The sequence below is a fragment of the Leucoraja erinacea genome, chromosome 13, assembly GCF_028641065.1.
Source record: "Leucoraja erinacea ecotype New England chromosome 13, Leri_hhj_1, whole genome shotgun sequence".
NCBI classification, from domain to species: Eukaryota; Metazoa; Chordata; class Chondrichthyes; order Rajiformes; family Rajidae; genus Leucoraja; species Leucoraja erinaceus.
The window spans coordinates 2,277,191-2,301,232 of record NC_073389.1 but is presented as its reverse complement, the minus strand read 5'-3'; the positions used below and the strand labels follow the sequence as shown (position 1 = coordinate 2,301,232).

Here is a 24,042-nt window from a genome sequence, read left to right as displayed (position 1 = left end):
GGGACTTTCCAGAATTCAGTCTGCACTTGTGGATGTCACGGTGGTGCAGCAGTAGAGTTGCTGCCTTATAACGCCAGAGACCCGGGTTCGATCCTGACTACGGGTGCTGTCTGTATGGAGTTTGGCCCTTGGCACACAAATGCCAAATGGAACCCAGCAGGTCAGGCAGCATCTATGGAGTGAATGGACAGGCAACATTTCAGGCTGGGACACCTCTTCAGACTGAGTCCATTCCTTCTATCGACTCTGCCTGACCCACTGAGTTCCTCCAGTGCTTTTTATTGCACAAGATTGCACTGTCTGCAGTTTCTTGAGTCACTTTGATAATTTGCCAACATTCCTATGAGATTACCTGCACAACCTAGATGCAGTGCGCTTACGAAACTTAGCAGAAACTTAGCAAACAAATCTCCCAGCAAAATGAAGACCTCAGTTTCTACCCTAAGAAAAAACAATTGATGAAAAGTTAACTAAACACTTTGTGGAATTGGTGAGCATTCGTTAAAACTAAGTTTTCAACTTTGTAGATCAACACCGTGGTCAAGCTGATGGACGTGCTGCCTCATCGTGCCAAGAGTTCATGCCTCACCGCTTGTGCTGTCTGTGGAGAACCTAGAACAGCACAGGGACAGGCCCTTCGGCCCACAATGTCCCTGCTGAACATGATCTATATCCCTCCATTCCCTGCATATCCATGTTCCGTCTAAAGGCCTCTTTAACACCTTTTTCATATCTGCCTCCACCATCACCCCTGGCAGTGTGTTCCACGCACCCACCATCCTTTGTATAAAATATATACCCCTCTCACTTTGCACATCACCTTTAAACTTTGCCCCATCTCACCTTCAAGCACTGCCCTCTAGTCTTTGACATTTCCACCCTGAGAAACAGGTTCTGACTGTCTAACATGTCTATGCCTCTCATAATTTTATATACTGTTCAGGTCTCCCCTCAACCTGCGACATTTACACTCTCTCCAGAATCTACACATCCTCCCTGTGACCACTAGGGTCCCAAAGACGTGTCGGTGAATGTTAATTAGTCATTAAAAAATGGCACCATGCAGATGGTTCAATTCAATTCAATTCAATATTCAATACAATATTTATTCCATGTCATTTGAACCTCAGTGAGGCTCAAACGAAACTCCGTTTCTACAGCCATACAAACAAAACAAGACACACAAACGATTCAATTCACACAAACATCAATCATAGTGAATCTCCTCTTCACTGTGATGGAAGGCGAAGTATTTTCTCTCCCCTGCACCATTTTTCTCCCAATGTTGAAGCCCCAGGCGGGCGATGGTAAGTCCCACGGCCAATTAAAGTCGCGCCGGGCGATGTACAGCCCCGCTCCAGATCTAAATGTCACAATGTTGGAGCCCCCGGCGGGCGTTGGAATGTCCCGTGACCGTTAAAGCCGCGCCGGGCGATGTACAGCCCTGCTCCGGGTCGTTCCAACCCCGCGACACGGGCTGGAGAAGTTGCGTTGTGGGAGCTCCGAAAAGCGGTCTCCACCCGGACCCGCGAACTCTCGATATTCCAGTCCACAGGTCTGGCATCGGGCCACAGCAGCGAGCCACCACCGCTCCCCACGCTCCGAGGCCAGCCAGCCCCACGATGGTAAGTCCACAGCTCCGCAGGCTCCGCGACTGGAGCCCCCAGGTCGTTCCACGGTGCTAGGCCCCAACGACAACGGAGACCCGACAGGGAAAATGTCGGGTCTCCCGTGCAGAGATGAGTTTTTTTTTAAGTTTCCCCTTCCACCACCCCCCCCCCCCCCCCCCCCCACCCCCCTGCCCCCCACATATTCTCAGTTAAAAACAATAACACGACACGACAACTATATTTAACTAGACCAAAAATTAAAAAATACAGACAGGCTGCGGACCAAGATGCCCCATCCAAGCTGATCCCATTTACCTCTATTTCACACACATTCCTTCAAACCTTTCCTCTCCATGAATCTGTCTACAAATCTACTAAATCTCTGATCTTGATTGCTTTTGGCCGACTGTACTGCGATTTCCGAGAGAACGCCGTCACCTACGGCCGTCATTTTTGGCCACCTCGCTCAGAGCCCCCCTCCGCAGTATGAGTGCAGAGGATTTTTTCCGTCGAAGAGATATTAATGTTTTTACAAAATTCCCCATTCTCTCTGCTGCCCCCGCTGGCGGCAGAGGGAGGGACTATAAAACCAGGAAGTGTCATGGCTCACTCGGTCTCTGCCAAACCAGGAAGCGAGAAGGTCACGTCTCTCTGAGCTGCGAATAACACTGAACGCACGTCTACTCCACGGTGAGTCCCTTCGATGCGGCTCTAAAGTGGCTGCAGCCCTTTTTTAAAAGTTTGTGTTCACAAAATGAGTGTTGTTTGTCGGGTGTCTGCAGCAAACTTGTTTGCCTCGCCATTTTGACAAGTTTGTGTTCACAAAATGAATTTTGGTTGACGGGTGTCTGCAGCCCAATTGTTTGCCTTGGCTTGGCTTTTAAAATCATTGCAACAGTTGGATGCCTGCCCAAGCATCTATACGGCCCACAATGTCTATACTAGCCGTCTGGAAACCAGTACCTTCAGCCCACAACACCCATACTAGCGCAACAGCGCAACCCCCCCCCCCCCCCCCCCCCCAATGGCGAGCAGGATTGGAATTGGTGGAGAGGTGGAATATTGCGTTGGTGACCAGCCCTCCCGTGTGATGCTGGGACCCAAGGGTCCCACTTAATCTAGTGTATTATAAATGTTGATACTCAGTTGAGCCTCAACTACCTCCTCTGGCAGCTTGTTCCATGTACCTACCACTGTGTGAGAAAGTTGCTCCTTGGGTTCCTATTAAAACTTTCCCTTCTCATCGTAAACCTATGTCCTTTGGATCTGATTCCCCTACCCTGGGTAAAAGACACGCTATCCATTCACCTCGTGCATTTATACACCTCTCTAAGATCACTCCTCAGCCGCTGCACTGCAAGAAACAAGTCCTATCCTGCCCAACCTCTCCCTGTGACTCAGGCCCTCGAGTCGTTGCATGGTGAAACAGATATCTGTGTGAAATAAACAACACACATCAGTGACAGTTGGTAAGAAATGTGCAATTAGCAAATTTTTGCACAAATTTAGCAAGAACTAGACTAGGTGGGACCCGTTGGGTCCCATGTTCACAGGGAGGGGCTGCTCCCCCAACACAATATTCTGCCTCTCCACCAATTCCAATATTGGTGGCCAGTGGGGGTTGGGGGGCTTTATAGAGCGCTGGTTTGGGTGTTGTTGGCTGAAGGGACTGGTTTCCAGAGGGCTAGAATGGACATTGTGGACCGAATGGATTATTGAGCTGGCGGCTCAGTCACTCAAGCTTGGTGTATTGGCAGCTCACTCACGACTGGTGGGCTGGCAGTTGACTCACAGCTATTCCTTGATATTCCATTTTAAGTAGGGTGCAAGGCCACCAAATTTAAATGCGGTCTCCTACCATTTCAAACCGGGTGCTAGGTCACCAAATTCAAGTATGGTCTCCTGCTGTTTCGAGCAGGGTGCTAGGCCACCGAATTCGAATGTGGTCTCCTACCGTTTCAAGCAAGGTGCGAGGCCACCTACTGCGAGTGCGTTCTCCTACCATTTCAAGCACGGGTGCAAGGCCACCGACTTCGAGTGCGGTCTCCGGCTACTTCAAGCACGGGTGCAAAGCCCCTCGAATTCGAGTGCAGACAGGGAGTCGTTACCTCTCACTCCCCCATCTTGCAGGGACTGAGCCTCGCCCACACTTCTGGTTTTTATAATCTCTCCCCCTCCCACCGGAAGGGGATGGCCTTCATGGCGTGATTGACAGGAGAGAATCTCAACATTTTAAAAATATTAATAAGTCTTTTATTTTTCATCAATGGGAAAAATCGTCTTAGCAGAGGTAGACTCTGAGTAAGATAGCCAGAAATCACAGCAGTAACTGGTAGCTTTTTTTCTAAAATCAATATGCAGTGCAAACAGGAAGTGGTTAAGATGAGACTTTTAATTATATGGATTGTTTCATCATGCAATGTTTTGTTTAGTTACTTATTTTCACATGAAAATTAATATTAAGTCCACACATAATTAACCAAACAATGATCTCTGGGATATCTTTACATAGATAATGGACAACAACCTTCATTGATGTTCTAACAGTGTTTCATTTAGTGCTAATTTTGCCTTGCAAATTATTATGATTAAAAAAAATGTACACAGCTTGGAAACAGGCTCATCGGTCCACCGAGTGCACACCAACCATAGATCACCCGTTCACATTAGTTCTATGTGATCCCACTTTCTCATCCACTCCTTACACACACTAGGGCCAATTATCCTACAACCTCACAGGTCTTTGGGTTGTGGGGAGAAACAGGAGCACCCAGAGGAAACCTACTCCCTTCCCACACTCGCCTCCCATCCCTAAGTCTGTGATCAGGGAAAATTTTAAAATGCATATCAACTGCATCGGCCGTGGGTGTTGGAGCACAGGGGCTGAGGGAGGGATGGAAGCAGAAGCAGCGGCGGGGACAGATGGGGACACTAAGCCGGGGCTGGCGAGTGTTTGCCGGGCTGGCAAGTCGCTCGCTGCAGCTCCAGGCCATGGAGCAGTGCAAGAGTCCCTGGCTGTTTGAGGCGTCAGAAGCATTGCGGAAGTAAGTGCCAAGCACTGGGTTGAAATGGTGGAAGAGGCTCAGGAGCGGTTGGAGCAGCGTCTCGGCAGTGAGTTTAAAAACGGAGCACGGGGCTTTGTTCCACAGAGGCCCAGGAGCGGTTGGTGCAGCGTTTGGGTGCTGAGTTTAAAAATGGAGCGGGGGGCTTTGTTCCACAGAGTCCCAGGAGCGGTTGGTGCAGCGTCATCTGTAGAGCCAAAAGAGATAGGGGCGATATTGAACAATTTCTTTTCTTCGGTATTCACCAAGGAGAAGGATATTGAATTATGTGAGGTAATGGAAATAAGTAGGGTAGTTATGGAAACCATAAGGATCAAAGAAAAGGAAGTACTGACACTTTTGAAAAATATAAACGTGGATAAGTCTCCAGGTCCTGACAGGATATTCCCTAGGACATTGAGGGAAGTTAGTGTAGAAATAGCAGGGGCTATGACAGAAATATTCCAAATGTCATACGAAACGGGAATGGTGCCGGAGGATAGGCGGATTGTTGTTTCTATTATTTTTATAATATATTTTTATAATATATTTTTATTTAATATATATAATCGTCTGGATAAACAGGGTCTGATTAGGAACAGTCAACATGGATTTGTGCCTGGAAGGTCATGTTTTCGGTAGGCGGCGCGACTCTGGTCAGCAGCGGCCTCTGCAGCCTGTCCGCGTTTTTATTATTTTTTGTCTGTGTTTTTATGTAGTTTTTGTTATTTTATGTTGGGGTGTGTTTTTGGGAATCTTTCTCTCCCTGCACTGGAGACCCGACCTTTTCTCGTCGGGTCTCAGTTGTCGTTGGGGCCGCAACGAGGAGCGGCCTCCAACAGGAAGAGACCGGGGACTCTGGTGCTACGACTCACCGTCGCCGTCGCGGAGCTGGCCGAGACCGGAGCGGGTGGAGCGGTGGAGGAGCGCTGCCGCTGCTGCCGCTGCTGCTGCCGCTGCTGCTGCTGCCGATTCGGAGGCTGCTACTGCGGGTCTGCGGACGGCGGCACCGGGAGCCCGCGGATCCCTGGAGGGAGACCGCTTTTCAGGGCTCCTGCAACGGCGACTTCTCCCGCCCAAGTTGCGGGGTCGAAGAGCTCCTGGAGCGGGGCCTTACATTACTGCCCCGCGCGGCTTGGAATGGCCGCGGGACTCTGCGAGCGCACACCGGGGGCTCTAACACCAAGACCCGGTGTGCGATCTTGCATCACCCGGCGTGGCTTCAATGGCCGCGGGACAATCGCCATCGCCAGCCGGGGGCTTTGACTTTGACTCTGACATCGGGGGGGGGGGGGGGGGGGGGGGAGTGCAGTGGAGAGATAAGTTTTTTTGGCCTTCCATCACAGCTATGTGATGGATGTTTATGTAAAATGTAATTATGTTGTGTCTGGGGTTTATTTGTGTGTAATGTATGGCTGCAGAAACGGCATTTCATTTGGACCTCCTTTTGAAGAGGTTACTAGGGAAATTGATGAGGGTAAAGTGGTGGATGACGTCTATATGGACTTCAGTAAGGCCGTTGACAACTTCCACATGGAAGGTTGGTTAAGAAGGTTCATTTGTTGGGTATTAATAGTGGAGTAGTAAGATAGATTCAACAGTGGCTGAATGGGAGATGCCAGAGAGTAATGGTGGATAACTGTTTGTCAGGTTGGAGGCCGGTGACTTGTGGGGTGCCTCAGGGATCTGTGTTGGGTCCACTGTTGTTTGTCATGTATATCAATGATCTGGATGATGGTGTGGTAAATTGGAATAGTAAGTATGCAGATGATACTAAGATAGGTGGTGTTGTGGATAATGAAGTAGATTTTCAAAATCTACAAAGAGATTTAGGCCATTTGGAAGAGTGGGCTGAAAGATGGCAGATGGAGTTTAATGCTGATAAGTGTGAGGTGCTACATCTTGGCAGAACAAATCAAAATAGAACGTACATGGTAAATGGTAGCGAATTGAGGAATGCATGTGAACAGAGGGATCTAGGAATAACTGTGCATAGTTCCCTGAAGGTGGAATCTCATGTAGATAGGGTGGTAAAGAAAGCTTTTTGTGTGCTGGCCTTTATAAATCAGAGCATTGAGTACAGAAGTTGGGATGTAATGTTAAAATTGTACAAGGCATTGGTGAGGCCAATTCTGGAGTGTGGTGTACAATTTTTGTCGCCAAATTATAGGAAAGATGTCAACAAAATAGAGAGAGTACAGAGGAGATTTACTAGAATGTTGCCTGGGTTTCAGCAACTGAGTTACAGAGAAAGGTTGAGCAAGTTAGGTCTTTATTCTTTGGGGCACAGAAGGTTAAGGGGGGACTTGATAGAGGTCTTTAAAATGATGAGAGGGATAGACAGAGTTTACGTGGATAAGCTTTTCCCACTGAGAGTAGGGAAGATTCAAACAAGGGGACATGACTTGAGAATTAAGGGACAGAACTTTAGGGGGTAACATGAGGGGGAACTTCTTTACTCAGAGAGTGGTAGCTGTGTGGAATGAGCTTCCAGTGGAATTGGTGAAGGCAGGTTTGATTTTATCATTTAAAAATAAATTGGATAGGTATATGGACGGGAAAGGAATGGAGGGTTATGCTCTGAGTGCAGGTAGATAGGACTAGGTGAGAGTTGGTGAGAATTGTGAATCTGTGGAATTCTCTGCCACAGTGGAGGCCAATTCACTGGATGTTTTCAAGGAAGAGTTACATTTAGCTCTTGGGGCTAAGGAAATCAAGGGATATGGAGCAAAAACAGGAAAGAGATACTGATTGTGGATAAACAGCCATGATCATATTGAATGGCAGTGCTGCCTCGAAGGGCCGAATGGCCTATTCCTGTGCTTGAGTAAGTATATTACTAAAAGTCTGGTCTTGACCTGTTTTACTGTTACATGATTTTAGAAATAAACGCTGCCATTTACGGCTGTGATCTATGGCCATCTTACTCGGTTGCCATCCGCTGCGCAGGACAAGAGGATTTTTCCCATCGATGAAAAATAAAAGAGTTATTAACGTTTTAAAAATGTTGTAATTCTCTCTGCTGCCCCTGCTGGCGGGAGGGGGGAGGGACTATAAAACACTGGAAGTGTTGTGCCTCAATCAGTTGCTGCAAGGGGAAGTGAGAGGGTCATGTCTCTCGGTCTGAGCTGTGAATAACACTGAACACTTGTGTACTGAACTGTGAGTGTGGTTTTACTGACCTTGATGCCCTTAATGTGGTTTGAAAATGAAAATGTGATTGGGTTGAAGTAAAAGCACTGCAAATGGTTGGTGGGGGTTTGGGTTGAAGTAAAAGCACTACAAATAGTTGGTGGTCTAAACTTGACAACTTCCTGTTTGCACTGTATATTGATTTTAAATCAACCACTTACGGCTTTTATTTTTGGCCATCTTACTCAGCCCCCCTCCGCTCATCAGGTGCTGAGGATTCTTCCCATCAATGAAAAATAAAAATGTTATTAGTGTTTAAAAAATGTTGAGAATCTCTCTCTTGTCAATTACGCAATGAAGGCCACACCTTTTCCGGTGGGAGGGGGGAGGGATTTTAAAACTCAGAAGTATGGGTGTGGCTCAGTCTCTGCATGATGGGGGAGGGAGAGGTCACAACTCTGTCTGAGCTGAGAATCAACTGAACACACTGAATGTTTGCTGAACTGTGAGTTTGGTGTTTTGTGTGGTTTCATGGTGGTTTCACCCTGCTTGAAATGGTATGAAACTGCATTTGAATGTGGTGGCTTTGCACCCTACATGAAATGGTATGAAACTGTATTTGAATTTGGTGGCCTTGCACCCTGCTTGAAGTGGTATGAAACTGCACTTGAATTCGGTGGCCTTGCACCCTGCTTGAAATGGCCCACAACACCCATACCAGTGCTCCAGAAAGCATCCCCTCCCCACTGGCCACCAATATTGGAATTGGTGGAGAGGTGGATTATTGCGTTGGGGGACCAGCCCTCCAATGTGAACATGGGACCTAATGGTCCCACTTAGTCGAGTATGGCAATAAAACTCGACCACTTGATTTTGAAACATTCATGCATGGTGGAGGTATAATGCACTCATAGAGTGATGCAGTGTGAAAACAGGCCCTTCGGCGCAACTTATCCACACCCGCCAACATGTCCCAGCTACACTACCTGCTTTTGGTTCATATCCCTCCTAATCTGTCCTATCCATGTATCAGTCTAACTGTTTCCTAAATGTTGGGATAGTCCCTGCGTCAACTACCTCCTCTGGCAGCTTGTTCCATATGCGTAATATTAAAATGACATGCAAGGTGTCAGGCTGTCTGTCACAACATACAGCCCTGATAACCCATTATCTCCTTCAGTTAAATATTGGGAAGGTAGCACTATTGTCATTTTCCACTCAACTATTATGTTTGTTTACCTCACTGACTATTTCTAAACACCCCCTCCTCCCAAATTCCTTATGTCAGATTGAATAGAAATGTCCCCAATCCCATTGTTTTATTACTTGATTACGTAGATGAACATCCTCAAGGAGTGTAATCAGATGGAAACTGTTTCATAGAAACATAGAAAATAGATTCAGGAGGAGGCCATTTGGCCCTTTGAGCCAACACCGCCATTCATGACTGATCGTCCCCAACCAATAACCCGTGCCTGCCTTCGCCCCTTCAGATGCGATATTTAAGAACTTGGTCAAAGAAGGAGCATATTTTAAAGGAGGGACAGAGATACTTGCAGGGGAATGTGTGAGGAGATTATTATTTGTCTTTAGTTTTAGCTTGAACCAGGACTTCTGAAGATTCAAAGTTTAATATGGTATTAGTGCTGATACTGACTCCGACCAACCACGTAATGAATATCATCGATTCCAGAGGTTTTATTTTTCTGATGCAATTTAAAGTTCATGGATTTCAATCACTTCAATGTAAAAGTAATTAGGAGTGGGGAGCATTGGAACATAAATTTGCGCACGGTACATATTAACTCTAATATAATGTATGCATGTTGATAGGTGCAATGAAAACAAGGATCTTTTTTATCATTGTTTTATGAATACCACAGAAAATATTATGTACTCTCAAGATCACATTTAATAGAATAATATTGCTTAAATATACAGTTATTGGACTGGATTTCGGAAATGTCCGTTGAGAGGAAGACAGCAAAATACTGAAAATATTGGGGGTGAAAATGACTTCAGTACAGTTTGTTAGGAAAATTAAGGAAATGGTAACAGAATACATACAACTGAGTGAGTATAATTTTATGGATGATAAATTGTGTTCAACCAATTGATGACTTCTTTGACAAAGTAACTAGTATGTTAGATAACAAGGAAGCCAATGGATGTAGCAAATTTTGTTATAGATAATTTGGTCTGTGAAGTGCCCCATAAAAGATTACCGCATTACATCCAAAGGGTCAGATATATTGTCCGAACAGAGGGGCAATGCCAAGTGTGCATCCAGAGTCAAGGTCTGGAATAGTACTAGGTGTGCAGTCAAAGCTGGGACAATGGGAGTGTTCAGCACTGGGAACCTAAGCAGGTAAACAGCTATGATCAGGATAGAATAGGGGGTCAGGTGTAAGGCTGGACTTGGGGTCAGGAATGAGAGATGGCATGCAACTGGAGTTAGGGTCAGGGGTAGTACCAGGTGTGCAGTGAGACCCAGGTTGGTCAACATGGGCCAAGTGTTTGATTATTATCTGATTTCCATGCATGAATATACTAAAATCATTCATGTGCTGCACATGTTGTTCAGAGTCTGGCTCTACTGTGGAATGTAATTAGGAATGTAATTTAGTTTAACCTTATTCATAGCTAATCCAATTTAAAGCATATATATTGCATTCAAGTGTAGGTTAAAAGACTCGCTACAGTATGCACCAGATTGCACAATTTCAAGCTGAAAAATGCAAAAGCTCCGTACCAATGGGAGGGGGGACACCTCGGGTTTGGTCGATACGTTCCCTCGGGCTTGGTCGATACACTCCCTCGGGCATGGTCTCTCGCAATTTCTCACTCCCAACGCTCACCCAAAGTCAGAGCCCTGCATTTTGTCAATATGTTGGGAACCTTCCATCTAAGGAGGTAAGAGCAATACATGATAACAAATGGGTGAACAATGTTCAGATATGTTTATCTGTCTGAAATCGCTGTCAACTTGTTTGTGGATGAAACGCACTTTGGTCCAGTTTGCAAAACTTTAGAATAGAAAGTTGTGGTGACCACCAACCACACCCCCCCCCCGCCCCCCCCCCCCCCGAGGGGCCACTTCTGGACTGAGAGTGAGGGGCCGTCATTCCCTGCGCCCTGATTGGCGGCGGCGAGCAGGCGGGCGGCAGGGTATATATAGGGGTGCCCGCACGGGGAGAGCGGGCACGAGTACGGGCACGAACAACTGGGGCCACAGAGATTCTGCGGGGGGGGAAAGCGAGCAGCAGCCGGTCACCCCCAAGATACAGCCTGTCGCCAATTCCGTGAGTTCCCATCCCCTTGCCTTTAATTTGTTCGGCAGATAAAGACAATTCTTGGTGCTTCAGCAGGAGCTGGGAGGCGCAGGCAGCCACTCACTCGCTCACCCGCCCACACACTCACCTGGCGTGTCAGCACTTGGGGCCAGGGTATGCAGATCTAGACCAGGGTGGGAATGTCAGAAACTAGAGGGCAAAGTTTAAAGGAGGTGTGCGGGGCCAGTTTGTTTACACAGAGCGGTGGGTGTCTGGAACACACTGCCAGGGGTGGTGGTGGAGGCAGGTGTGGTTCGACAGTGGCATTTAAGAGGTTTTTCGCTGGGCACATGGATATGGACCATGTGCAGGCATGGACATGGCATGGACAGGCTGAAGGGCCTGTTTCCAGGCTGTATCTCTAAGAGCGGTGGGTGTCTGGAACACACTGCCAGGGGTGGTGGTGGAGGCAGGTATAGTTTGACAGTGGCATTTAAGAGGCACATAGATATGGGTACATGGATATGGACCATGTGCAGGCGTGGACATTGTGGGCCAAAGGGTATGTTCCTGTGATGTACCGTTCTCTGCTTTCAAGGGTTGGATAACTTGGAATGGGGAGAAGTGAGGACAGGGTGGATGTGGAGGAAAATCCCAAATGGTGGACATCAAATGCAGTGGGTGGGAGTTGAAGATGTGGAGGAAAGGTGGGGTTAGTGCTGGAGTGTGGAGGAAAATGTGAAACACATGCAGCCATTTGGATCACCTGGTTGTCCCTGCCTTTAGGGAAATGGTCATTCTGAAGAAATGTCTAGACCCGAAATGTCACTCATTCCTTCTCTCCATAGATGCTGCCTCACTCCCTCAGTTACTCCAGCATTTTGTGTTTACCTAAGGGGAAAATCAGATTGATACTGGACCTCAAGAGAGGGGATTTGTAGAGTGTCTCGGAGATGGTTTCTTAAAGCAGCTTGTAGTTGAGCTTAACAGGGAAATGACAATTCTGGATTTGCTATTGTGTAATGATCTGCATTTGATTAAGGAGGTTAAGGTGAATGAACCATTCGGAGGTAGTGACTGTGATAAAATTCAACCTGCAATTTGAGAGGGAGAAGGTGAAGATATATATGTCCACATTTCTGTTAAGCAAACATGACTACAGAGGCATGAGGGAGGACCTGGATAAAGTTGATTGGAAATGGGCCTGAGGAAGAATAATGGTGGAACAGCAATGGCAGGAATCTCTGGGAATAATTCAGAAGTTGCAGGATCTTTTCATTTCAAAGAGAAAGAAAGAATCTAGAGGGAGAATCAACTGTGGCTGACAAGGGAAGTCAAGGACATCATAAAACTAAAAGAGGAGGCATATAACATTGCAAAGATTAGTGGGAAGCCAGAGGATTAGGAAGCTTTAACATGAAAAATAGTAGGTAACTGAAAAGGCAATCCGGGGAGAAAAGCTGAAATACAAAAGCTAGCCAGCCAATAATATAAAAGCTTCTTGCTCTCGAACCCCTCAGCGCCAGAGACCTGGGTTTGATCCTGCCCTGTATTGGTCTGTAGGTTAATTGGCCTCTAAATTGCCCCAAATGTGCAGGGAGTGGATGTGAAAGTGGGATAACATGGATGTGTGATTGATGGTTGGCATGGACCCAGCGGGCTGAAGGGCCTGTTTCCAGGCGGTATCTCTAAGACTAAAACTAAATACTTTCCAGTTGTCTTGTGCCAGCAGTGACAAATCAGGGTGTGGTTTCAAATCAAGTTTGTTAAGTGGTGGATTACTGGCACAATGAAAATATTGTGCTGACACAGACTTGGACTGCACCTAAAAACATATCATCCATAACTTGCACATATTCTGCAAGACAAGAAAAAGCATTGAATAAACCAATGTGAATGAAAGGCGATTTACCTGCATTATCAACTTTCTCCCTCCACAAATGCTGTCCGCACCTGCCATTACTAGCATTACTGTGAACTCATTCTTCAAGTATAATCAATTTTCCTGTCACAAGCTTAAAGTAACAACAGCAAGCTGATTTGAAGTTAATGTTTTAAAACAATTAATTAGGCATAAGAGCAAAGACATGGCTCCTGAAATGTGGAATCTAAAATTGAAGATTATTAAAACTTCTTATAGAGGAAAGTCACAAGTGGTGGAGCTCTGTAATTCTAAAAGAAAAATGTTAAGTTTGTATCCGGTGTTCCCGATGTGACCTCCTGTACATTGGTGAGACCAAACGTAATTTGGCGATCATTTTGCCGAACATTAGCGCTGAGTCTGTCATCGTCTGCTCCGGTTGTGAACCATTTTTAATTAGGAGTTACCCTTCAGGTGCCTATAAAATCTTTCCTGTCGCGCCTCAAACGTATGTCCTCTGGTTCTTGATTCCCCAACCCTGGGTAAAAGACAGCGTGCATTCACCCTGCCTATTCTTGTCAACCTGTACACCTGAGAAGATCACCCCACAGCCTCCTGGGCTCCAAGGAATAAAGTCCTAGCCTGTCCAACCCCTCAAATCTTTCTCTTTGTGCATGGCAATGTTTACTTTGACAGCACCCCTGAAAAGACTTAGAAATATTTCCAGCAGTGGAAGTGCCAAACAAATGTGGGCTACCTCCAAGGTGAGATGGACAAAGTTTAAAGGAGATGTGCGCGTCACGCTTCTTGTAGAGCGGATGGTGGGTGCCTGGAACGTGCTGCCAGGGGTGGTGGTGGAGGTAGATATGATAGTGGTGTTTAAGAGGCTTTTAGATAGACATGGATATGCAGAGAATGGAGGGATATGGATTACATGCAGGTAGTGATTAGTTTAATTGGCATCCTGTTTGGCACGGATATTGTGGGTCGAATGGCCTGTTCCTGTACTGTACTATTCCACATTCTAAAATTGTGTTGATTGTAAAATGTCTAATGAATAACCTGATGCTCTGAAATCACCACATACCGGCTAGATCTTTTTAACAACTGCCTCGTTGCCTCTGCTACTCGTTTACCTTCCAAGCCGATCATAAATCACCCTCGCACTCGTTCTGTTAACCCACTTTCACATCCTCCACACTAGGGGCAAATCAATCTACAAACCCGCATGTTTTTGGAATGTGGGAGGAAAACGGAGCACCTGGTGGGAACCCACATGGTCACAGGGAGAATATGTAAACCACACAGACAGCAACTGCAGTTGGGATTGAACACAGGTCTCTGGCACTGGGAGGAAGCAGCACTACCTGCTGCACCATTGCTGCTGAAAGTCTGTGACACTTTTCCTAATTAGATCGCAAGTCGTTCTGTCATCTGAAACTTTTTTTGTTTGTATTTTTCAGTTGAGGGCTGATGTTGAAAAGCAACTTAAGAGATCATTTGATGTATATGTGGTCGTAGCCTACAGAACGCAAGTTGTAACTGGTACCGTTTACTATTTAAAAGTAAGTTTGCTATTGAATGTTTATGTTATCTATGAGTATTAGGTTTAGAGGTCTGTTAGTCTGATGCAGGTAAGAATATCATTGTTCCATTGTCTGTACATATTCGACAATTAAACACTTCTGACTTGTTTATACGTACACTTTGGGCTATCATCAATTCATTTAAAAATGTATATTCTTGAGCTTGTGCATAGTAACTTTTAACATCGTACACCTCAAGAACAGGCCAGTGTCTCTGCCAAACATGACATTGATAGTAGCAAACGTGACAGAGTGCTGGAGGAACTCAGGAGGTCAGGCAGCATCTCTGGAGAACACGGATAGATGATGTTTCGGGTCGGGGCGCTTTTCGACTTCTGAGAAAGGGACCGGACGTGAAATGTCACCCATGCTTTTTCTTCAGAGATGCTGCCTGTCCTGCTGAGTTACTCCAGCATTTTATCTATATTTGGTGTAAATCAGCATCTACAGTCCTTTGTTGTCTAAATTATTATCTAAATGGTGGCCGATTGGGAAAGGGGGAGATGCAGCGAGACCTGGGTGTCATGGTACACCAGTCATTGAAGGTAGGCATGCAGGTGCAGCAGGCAGTAAAGAAAGCGAATGGTATGTTAGCTTTCATTGCAAAAGGATTTGAGTATAGGAGCAGAGAGGTTCTACTGCAGTTGTACTGAGTCTTGGTGAGACCACACCTGGAGTATTGCGTACAGTTTTGGTCTCCAAATCTGAGGAAGGACATTATTGCCATAGAGGGAGTGCAGAGACGGTTCACCAGACTGATTCCTGGGATGTCAGGACTGTCTTATGAAGAAAGACTGGATAGACTTGGTTTATACTCTCTAGAATTTAGGAGATTGAGAGGGGATCTTATAGAAACTTACAAAATTCTTAAGGGGTTGGACAGGCTAGATGCAGGAAGATTGTTCCCGATGTTAGGGAAGTCCAGGACAAGGGGTCACAGCTTAAGGATAAAGGGGAAATCCTTTAAAACCGAGATGAGAAGAACTTTTTTCACACAGAGAGTGGTGAATCTCTGGAATTCTCTGCCACAGAGGGTAGTTGAGGCCAGTTCATTGGATATATTTAAGAGGGAGTTAGATGTGGCCCTTGTGGCTAAGGGGATCAGGGGGTATGGAGAGAAGGCAGGTATGGGATACTGAGTTGAATGGCCTACTCCTGCACCTAATTTCTATGTTTCTATGTTGTACTAATTACATAGAAACATAGAAATTAGGTGCAGGAGTAGGCCATTCGGCCCTTAGAGCCTGCACCGCAATTCAATATGATCATGGTCAGTGTACCAATCATTGATGGTCAGTGTACCAATCTTGCTGTGTCTTCCAGTCTTGTATATTTCCAGTTTAAACTTTTATATAATGTGGATGATATTCTTGGCTGGATCAATAATGTTGTTTTGTCTTTTAGATCCACTGTGGCAAAGATGAATACTCCATGTAAATGTGTATGAAAAGCTTCCTCATGCAGGAAGTGTCAGATCTGTGACCTCTGCCACGGATGACCACACAGCTACCACTCTCTGAGTAAAGAAATTCCCCCTCATGTTACCCCTAAATTTCTGTCCCTTAATTCTCAAGTCATGTCCTCTTGTTTGAATCTTCCCTACTCTCAATGAGAAAAGCTTGTCCACACAACTCTGTCTGTCCCTATCATCATTTTAAAGACCTCTATCAAGTCCCCTCTTAACCTTCTGCGCTCCAAAGAATAAAGCCCTAACTTGTTCAAACTTTCTCTGTAACTTAGTTGCTAAAACCCAGGCAACATTCTAGTAAATCTCCTCTGTACTCTCTCTATTTTGTTGACATCCTTCCTATAATTGGGCGACCAAAATTGTACACCATACTCCAGAATTGGTCTCACCAATGCCTTGTACAATTTTAACATTACATCCCAACTTCTATACTCAATGCTCTGATTTATAAAGGCTAGCATACCAAAAGCTTTCTTTACCACCCTATCTACATGAGATTCCACCTTCAGGGAACTATGCACAGTTATTCCTAGATCCCTCTGTTCAACTGCATTCCTCAATTCGCTACCATTTAACATGTACGTCCTATTTTGAGTTGGCCTGTCAAGATGTAGCACCTCACACTTATCAGCATTAAACTCCATCTGCCATCTTTCAGCCAATTTTTCCAAATGGCCTAAATCTCTCTGTAGACTTTGGAAATCTACTTCATTATCCACAACACCACCTATCTTAGTATCATCTGCATACTTACTAATCCAATTTACCACACCTTCATCCAGATCATTGATGTACATGACAAACAACAGTGGACCCAACACAGATCCCTGAGGTACCCCACTAGTCACCTGCCTCAAACCTGACAAACAGCCATCCACCATTACTCTCTGGCATATCCCATTCAGCCACTGTTGAATCCATCTTGCTACTCCTGCATTAATACCCAACAATTGAACCTTTTTAACCAACCTTCCATTAGGAACCTTGTCAAAGACCTTACTAAAGTCCATATAGACAACATCCACTGCTTTACCCTCATCAATTTCCCTAGTAACCTCTTCAGAAAATTCAAGAAGATTAGTCAAACATGACCTTCCAGGCACAAATCCATGTTGACTGTTCCTAATCAGACCCTATTTATCCAGATGCTTATATATATTATCTCTAAGTATATTTTCCCACCACTGAAGTCAAACTAACAGGTCTATAATTGCTAGGATTACTCTTAGAATCCTTTTTAAACAATGGAACAACATGTGCAGTACACCAATCCTCGGGCACTATTCCCGTTTCTAATGACATTTGAAATATTTCTGTCATAGCCCCTGCTATTTCTACACTAACTTCTCTCAATGTCCTAGGGAATATCCTGTCAGGACCTGGAGACTTAGCCACTTTGATATTTTTCAGAAGTGTCAGTACTTACTTTTTCTTTGAATCTCATAGTATCGATAGCTACTCTACTTGTTTCCCTTACCTTCTCCTTGGTGAATACAGAAGAAAATAAATTGTTCAATATCTCCCCCATCTCTTTTCTCTGCAGATAGCTGTCCACTCTGTCTCTCTAATGGACCAATTTTATCCCTCGTTATCCTTTTGCTATTCATATGGCTGTAGAAAGCCTTTGGATTTACTTTCACCTCTTGCCAAAGCAACCTCATATCTTGTTTTAGCTTTTCTAATTTCTTTCTTAGGATTCTTTTTACATTCTTTTTACTCCTCAAGCACCACCATGCTGCCTATAATTATTGTAGATCTCTCTCTTTTTCCGAACCAAGTGTCCAATTTCCCTTGAAAACCATGGCTCTTTCCAATTTTTACTATTTCCTTTCAACCGAACAGGGACATAAAGATTCAGTACTTACAGTTTAAAACGTGTTGCAGGGAAACCAGGAATCCCTGCAAAATGTTGGGCAAAACATTTTGTCAATATGTTGGGAACCTTCCAACTAAGGAGGTAAGAGCAATAAATAATAACAAATGGGTGAACAATGTTCAGATATGTTTATCTGTCTGAAATTGTTGTGAACTTGTTTGTGAATGAAACATGATTTGGTCCAGTTTGCAGAACTTTGGAATAGAAAGGTGTGGTCGTGCGGGGCCATTTCCGGTTCTGGGAGTGAGGGGGTGGGTCACGTGGGCGGGGCTGGGCGGGGCCACAGGGTATATAAGGGGGCGGCGGCGCCGGGTCCGCTCAGTCGCCGGGACCACGGGGAGACATGGATCAGCAACAGCAACAGCAGAAGCCACAGATGTGCCTTGTGGGAGACTGGGATCAGAAGCCACAGACATGCCCTATGGGGCCACGGGGAGACTGGGATCAGCAACAGCAGAAGCCACAGATATGCCCTGGGGGGCCAAGCGAGCTGAAGCCGATCACCCCCGAGATAAAGTCCATCGCCGAATCCGTGAGTTCCCATCTCCTCGCCTTTAATTTGTTGAAAAACCCCACCTCTCGGTGCTTTAGCGGGAGCTGGGAGGCGCAGGCACTCACTCACTCACTCGCCCACACACACACACACACACACACACACACACACACACAAACACACACACACACATACACACCCACACACACACACACACACACACACACACACACACACACACACACACACACACACATACCTGGCGTGTCACAACATGGGACCAGGGGATACAGATCAAGACCAGGATGGGAATGTCAAAGACTAGAGAGCAAGGTTTAAAGTAGGTGTGCGGGGCCAGTTTGATTACACAGAGCGGTGGGTGGCTGGAACACACTGCCAGGCTAATATTTGCTGCCAGGGGTGGTGGTGGTGGTGGTGGTGGTGGAGGCAAGTATGGTTTGACACAGGAAGAATGTGGAAATGAACACGGGTCTCCCGAACTGGGAGGAAGCAGCACTACCTGTTGCTGAAAGTCTGTGACACTTTTCCTAATTAGATCGCGTCGTTCTGTAGTCTGAAACTCTTTGTTTGTATTTTTTAGGTGAAGATTGAAGTTGAAAAGCAACTTAACAGAACATTTGAATTATATGTGGTCGTAGCCTGCAAAACGCAAGTTGTAGCTGGTACCAATTACTTGTTAAAAGTAAGTTTGCTATTTAATGTTTATGTTATATATGAGTATTATGTTTAGAGGCCTGTTAGTCTGATGCCGATAAGACTATAATTGTTCCGTTGTTTTTCCCCCCCCCCTTTTCCCCTTTTTTCCCCTCCCCCCCCCCCCCCCCCCCCCCCCCCCCCCCCCCCCTCTCCCCACCTAAATTCTAAAGTTTGGGGTGGGGGATGTGATGCTTGCACTGGTACAGAGAGAGATCATTTGGGCTAAGCATTGTACCATTCAATAAGATCATGCATGATCTTCCAGCCTGTTATCCTTGTCCTGCTGCCAACTCCATTTACTAGAATGAGCTTTTAGTTTGCTATAACTCTGCCTCCACAGCCCTTCCAGAGAAAACAGTTCCCAACGTTAGCCGGTGAGTGAAGGTCTAGATAGTGGATGTTGAAGATGTTTCCACTCATGGGAGAGTTTAGGACCAGAGGGCACAGCCTCAGAGTGAAAAGGATATACCTTTAGAATGGAGATAAGGAGGAATTTCTTTAGCCAGAGGGTGGTGAATCTGTTGAATTCATTGCCACAGCTGGAGGTGGAAATCATTGGGTATCTTTAATGCAGAGATTAATACGTGCTTGATTGGTAAAGGTGTCAAAGGTTACGGGTAGAAGTCAGGAGAATGGGGTTGAGGGGAAAAAAATAGCTCAGCCACGATCGAATGATGAAACCGACTCCACAGGCCAAATGGCCTCATTCTGTTCCTGTCGTATGATCTAAAAATCTAATTTCAATTCCAGATTGCCTACCCCTTATTTTGAGTGAGCCTTTTGTCCGGATGCCTTCCTCAAGAAAACATTTTTCCACTTTAACACAAATTACTGGAGTAACTCAATGGGACAGGCAGCATCTCTGGGGAGAAGGAATGGGTGACGTTTCGTGTCGAGATCCTTCTTCAAACTAAACTTGAAAGGTCTTGACCCGAAACGTCACCCATTCCTTCTCTCAAAAGATGCTGCCTGTCCCGCTGAGTTACTCCAGCATTTTGTCTATCTTTGATTTTAAACCAGCATCTGCAGTTCCTTCCTGCACATCTTTCCTCTTTATCCTTATTCAGGCAGTCAAAATAATTTAGTGTTAAATGGGATTGCTTCTTTTTGGTTCTCTGATCTGTAAGGAGAGACCTGGCCTAGACAATATCATAGTCACACAGCTGATAGAGCTCCTGCCTCACAGTGCTAGAGGCCAGGGTTCAATGCTGACCTCTGGTCCTGTCTATGTGTGGAGTTTATAGGTTCTCCCTGTGATAGCATGAGTTTCCTCCGTGTTTGCTGCAGTTTCCTCCCACATCCCAAAGACGTGCAGGTTTGTAGGTTAATTTACCTCTGGAATCTGCCGCTGGTGTGCAGGGAGTGGATGAGAAAGTGAGATGACATAGAACTGGTGTGAACGGGTGATTGATGGTCAGTGTACCAACCTTGCTGTGTCTTCCAGTCTTGTATATTTCCAGTTTAAACTTTTATATAATGTGGATGATATTCTTGGCTGGATCAATAACTTTGTTTTGTCTTTTAGATCCACTGTGGCAAAGATGAATACCTCCATGTAAAAGTATATGAAATGCTTCCTCATGCAGGAAGTGTCAGATCTGTGACCTCTGCCACGGATGGCCATTCGCTTGATGACACATTCTGAACAGTGACCTTGCTTTCACTGAGCTGGCTACTGCACAACACACCTTGTCTTAAATCTTAACTTCACCTAGAGTGTGTTTCCTATTCTATTGCATAATCAATTTCTATGTCTATGAATTGTAAAGGCCATAAATATGTTTGTTAAACCTAAATAAATGGATAGGGGAGAATGTATGGAGTTAAAAAACAAACAAATCCACATGTGCCCCCAGGGCTGAACAGAAGAGATCTTGTAATCAAAGAATCATGTGAAGATATTTCTCTCAACTTTATGGCGATGCAGTTGATGCTTAATAAAGGGATGGGTGTGATTCTGAAACTGAGTTGTTGAGATGACATGTGCTTTCAGTGTTGTACTCAGCATTTTTAAAAAGGAAGTTTTAATCAATATAAAAAGTACTGGAGTAACTCAGTGGGTCAGGCAGCATCGCTGGGCAACGTTTCAGGTCAGGACCCTTCAGTCTGAAGAAGGGTCCCAAACCAAAACATCGGCCATCCATGTTCTCCAGAGGTGCTGCTTGACCCACTGAATTACTCCAGCACTTTGTCTTTTTTTGCAAACCAGCATTTAAAAGTCCTTGTCTACATCTTAATAAAAAAACGTTTTGATTTAATGAAGTTTGGTTGGTCTTCCATCCTTTTATATATAGTAAATAAAACATTAGTCACAGCACTGTTGTGTGGATGTCTTTTAATGAGGGTCAGGTCCATCTTGTGGGGAGTACATTTTGCATTGTATCTACACTTGCACAAACTTAAAAGCACCAAATGATTAGAACAAAATATGGCAAAAGTTCCAGACAAACTTGTTCCACAGTGGTTTGAGAACAGAATCTCCAGTGTGTACATCGCAAAATATCAACTTTTTCAATACATGAACAAAACATTTGAGATTGTAAAGCTGTCACGTTTTCAAGTTTAATAAAGCGAATGGAATTCTTGACAACTGGGTTACAGTCAAATCTATTTACAGATGAACACTGAGATACAGGCAGTATCAATAATGTTTTGGTGTACACCTTTACCTTGCGTATAATACAATCTGCAGGGCAGTGTCTATTAGAAGGAGCTTCTGGATACATGTGTGCAGCATAATAAAATGCAAATAAATACTTTACCCCCCCCACCCCCAGGGTTCCCTTTAGCAGAGAAAATTGACACAACATATTTAAGCAGATCATAGTGATGGACACAAGGTAGAAGCCAGGAATAACAAAGGCCACATAAATACTTTAACATTTGGGGATTGCTGAACATGCTACCAATGCTTTGGTGGGAAAACCCTGAAATCTTGTTAATATTCAATCACATTTCCCTGTCATTAAGTTTGTGAGAGAAATAAATGATAGGAATGTCATAGAATGACTCTCTCCACCCTCTTGCATAGGAAAGCCGACTACCATCGAAGATTGCATTTCTTAAAATAAATTACACCAAAATTGAAACTTTCATTCAGAATGTCTCAGACGAAAACCGCAAGATTAGTCTGGGCAAAGGTTTCTAATTTAACAAAGTTTATAGTTAAAATGTATTTACAATTGTTACCAAAATGCCACAGGCAGAGATGATCTATGAAAGTCTAATGTCTGATATAAGTTTACAGAAATGTTACAAATTGCATGATACAAAATATTCATTATGATTAATTTCAGTAACTTACCCAACTGAACTTATGCCAGGGTTGTGTGGGAGATGAAGGAATAGTTCACAATACAATTAACTGTCCCTACAGGAAATTCTATTATTCATCACTCTTTATTTTTAAAAACTGCTATCAACTATTTTGTATGAAACTGATTGTTTTCACTCACAAATTAAAGTTCAGATTAGACAATTTATAAGATGAAAAACACCAGGAGAGCCACGGTCTAGGAACAATCAAGGAAATGTCATTTAAAAAACAGCTTTCCTTAGCAATAACAGTATTATTCCATTATGTGACTATTAACATGTAAAGATGTACAGGTTTAATCGGCTTCTGTCAATTGTCTCTTGTGTGTAGGATAGTGTTAGTGTACAGGGATTAATGGTCGGCATGGCCTCGATGGGCTGAAGAGCCTGTTTTCCCGCTGACTCTCGAAAGCAAAGTCTAATTCAGTTTGAATAAATTGGGAGCAATTATTGAAAGTCCATGCTGGCCATCAATCATCCGCTCATGCTAGTTCTTCTCATGGAGTCATACAGCATAGAAACAGGCACTTCGACCCAACATGCCCATGCTGACCAACATGCCCCATCCAACCTAGTCCATTGATCCACATTTGGCCCATATCCCTCTAAACCTTTCCTATCCATGTACCTGTCCAAATGTTTTTTTAAATGCAGTTATAGTACCTGCTTCAATGTTTTATGTGAAAAAGCTTTAATGTTGTTACTTTTATGATATTTAAATCTTATTGCTGTTATAAATCCTTCAATATATTATAATACAAGGATTTTCCAGAATTCAGTCTGCATTTGTGGGTGGCACAGTGGTGCAGCGGTAGAGTTGCTGCCTTATTACGCCAGAGACCCGGACTCGATCCTGACTACGGGTGCTGTCTGTATGAAGTTTGTACATTCTCCCCATGAGCTGCATGGGTTTTCTCCAGTTTCCGTCCACAATCCAGAGGCGTGCAGGTTTCTAGGCTTATTGGCTTGGGTTAAAATTATAAATTGTCCCAAGTGCATATAGTATAGCGCTAGTGTTTGTGGATCATTGGTCGGTGTGGACTCAGCGGGCCAAAGGGCGTGTATCTGTGCTGTATCTTTAAACTAAACTAATCTATTGAGTGAAAAGCGATATCATGCAGTTTCAAAGAATTCTAATTTTACCCTTGGTACACAAATGTCAAATGCAACCCAGCAGGTCGGGCAGCATCTATGGAGGGAATGGACAGGTGACGTTTCAGGCTGGGACACCTCTTGAGGCTGAATCCATTCCTTCTATCGATGTTGCCTGACCCACTGAGTTCATCTAGTGCTTTTTTTTTTGCTCAAGATTGCACTGTCTGCGGTTTCTTGAGTCACTTTGATAATTTGCCAACATTCCTATGAGATTGCCTGTACAACCCATATAACCATATAACAATTACAGCACGGAAACAGGCCATCTTTGCCCTCCAAGTCCATGCCGAACAATTATTTTCCCCTAGTTCCATCTGCCTGCACTCAGACCATAACCCTCCATTCCCTTCTCATCCATATGCCTATCCAATTTATTTTTAAATGATAACATCGCACCTGCCTCCACCACTTCCACTGGAAGCTCATTCCACACCGCCACCACTCTCTGAGGAGTAAAGAAGTTCCCCCTCATATTACCCCTAAACATCTGTCCCTTAATTCTGAAGTCATGTCCTC

The 24,042-nt window shown here is 44.7% G+C and overlaps 2 protein-coding genes across 2 annotated transcripts; both read left to right on the top strand.

Moving 5' to 3' along the window:
• The first annotated feature begins 4,601 nt into the window (after positions 1-4,601).
• On the top strand, positions 4,602-17,974 carry LOC129703096 (leukocyte cysteine proteinase inhibitor 1-like). Its single transcript, XM_055645293.1, is given in 5 exon segments — positions 4,602-4,654; positions 11,019-11,085; positions 14,380-14,481; positions 15,907-15,928; positions 15,931-17,974. Coding segments are annotated over 5 exon segments (336 nt in total). The 3' UTR covers positions 16,023-17,974.
• A 178-nt stretch (positions 17,975-18,152) lies between these two features.
• On the top strand, positions 18,153-21,314 carry LOC129702525 (cystatin-A-like). Its single transcript, XM_055644271.1, has 3 exons — positions 18,153-18,378; positions 18,941-19,042; positions 20,582-21,314. The coding sequence occupies exons 1-3, from the start codon at positions 18,190-18,192 to the stop codon at positions 20,699-20,701; spliced, it is 411 nt and encodes a 136-aa protein (XP_055500246.1). The 5' UTR covers positions 18,153-18,189; the 3' UTR covers positions 20,702-21,314.
• Positions 21,315-24,042: the final 2,728 nt, after the last annotated feature.

Excerpts from the sequence above, each read along its gene's own strand:
- LOC129702525 (XM_055644271.1), top strand. The coding sequence starts at position 18,190 with ATGGATCAGCAACAGCAACAGCAGAAGCCACAGATGTGCCTTGTGGGA. Across the intron at positions 18,379-18,940 it reads TAAAGTCCATCGCCGAATCC|GTGAAGATTGAAGTTGAAAA; the intron begins GTGAGTTCCCAT and ends TGTATTTTTTAG. Across the intron at positions 19,043-20,581 it reads GTACCAATTACTTGTTAAAA|ATCCACTGTGGCAAAGATGA; the intron begins GTAAGTTTGCTA and ends TTTGTCTTTTAG.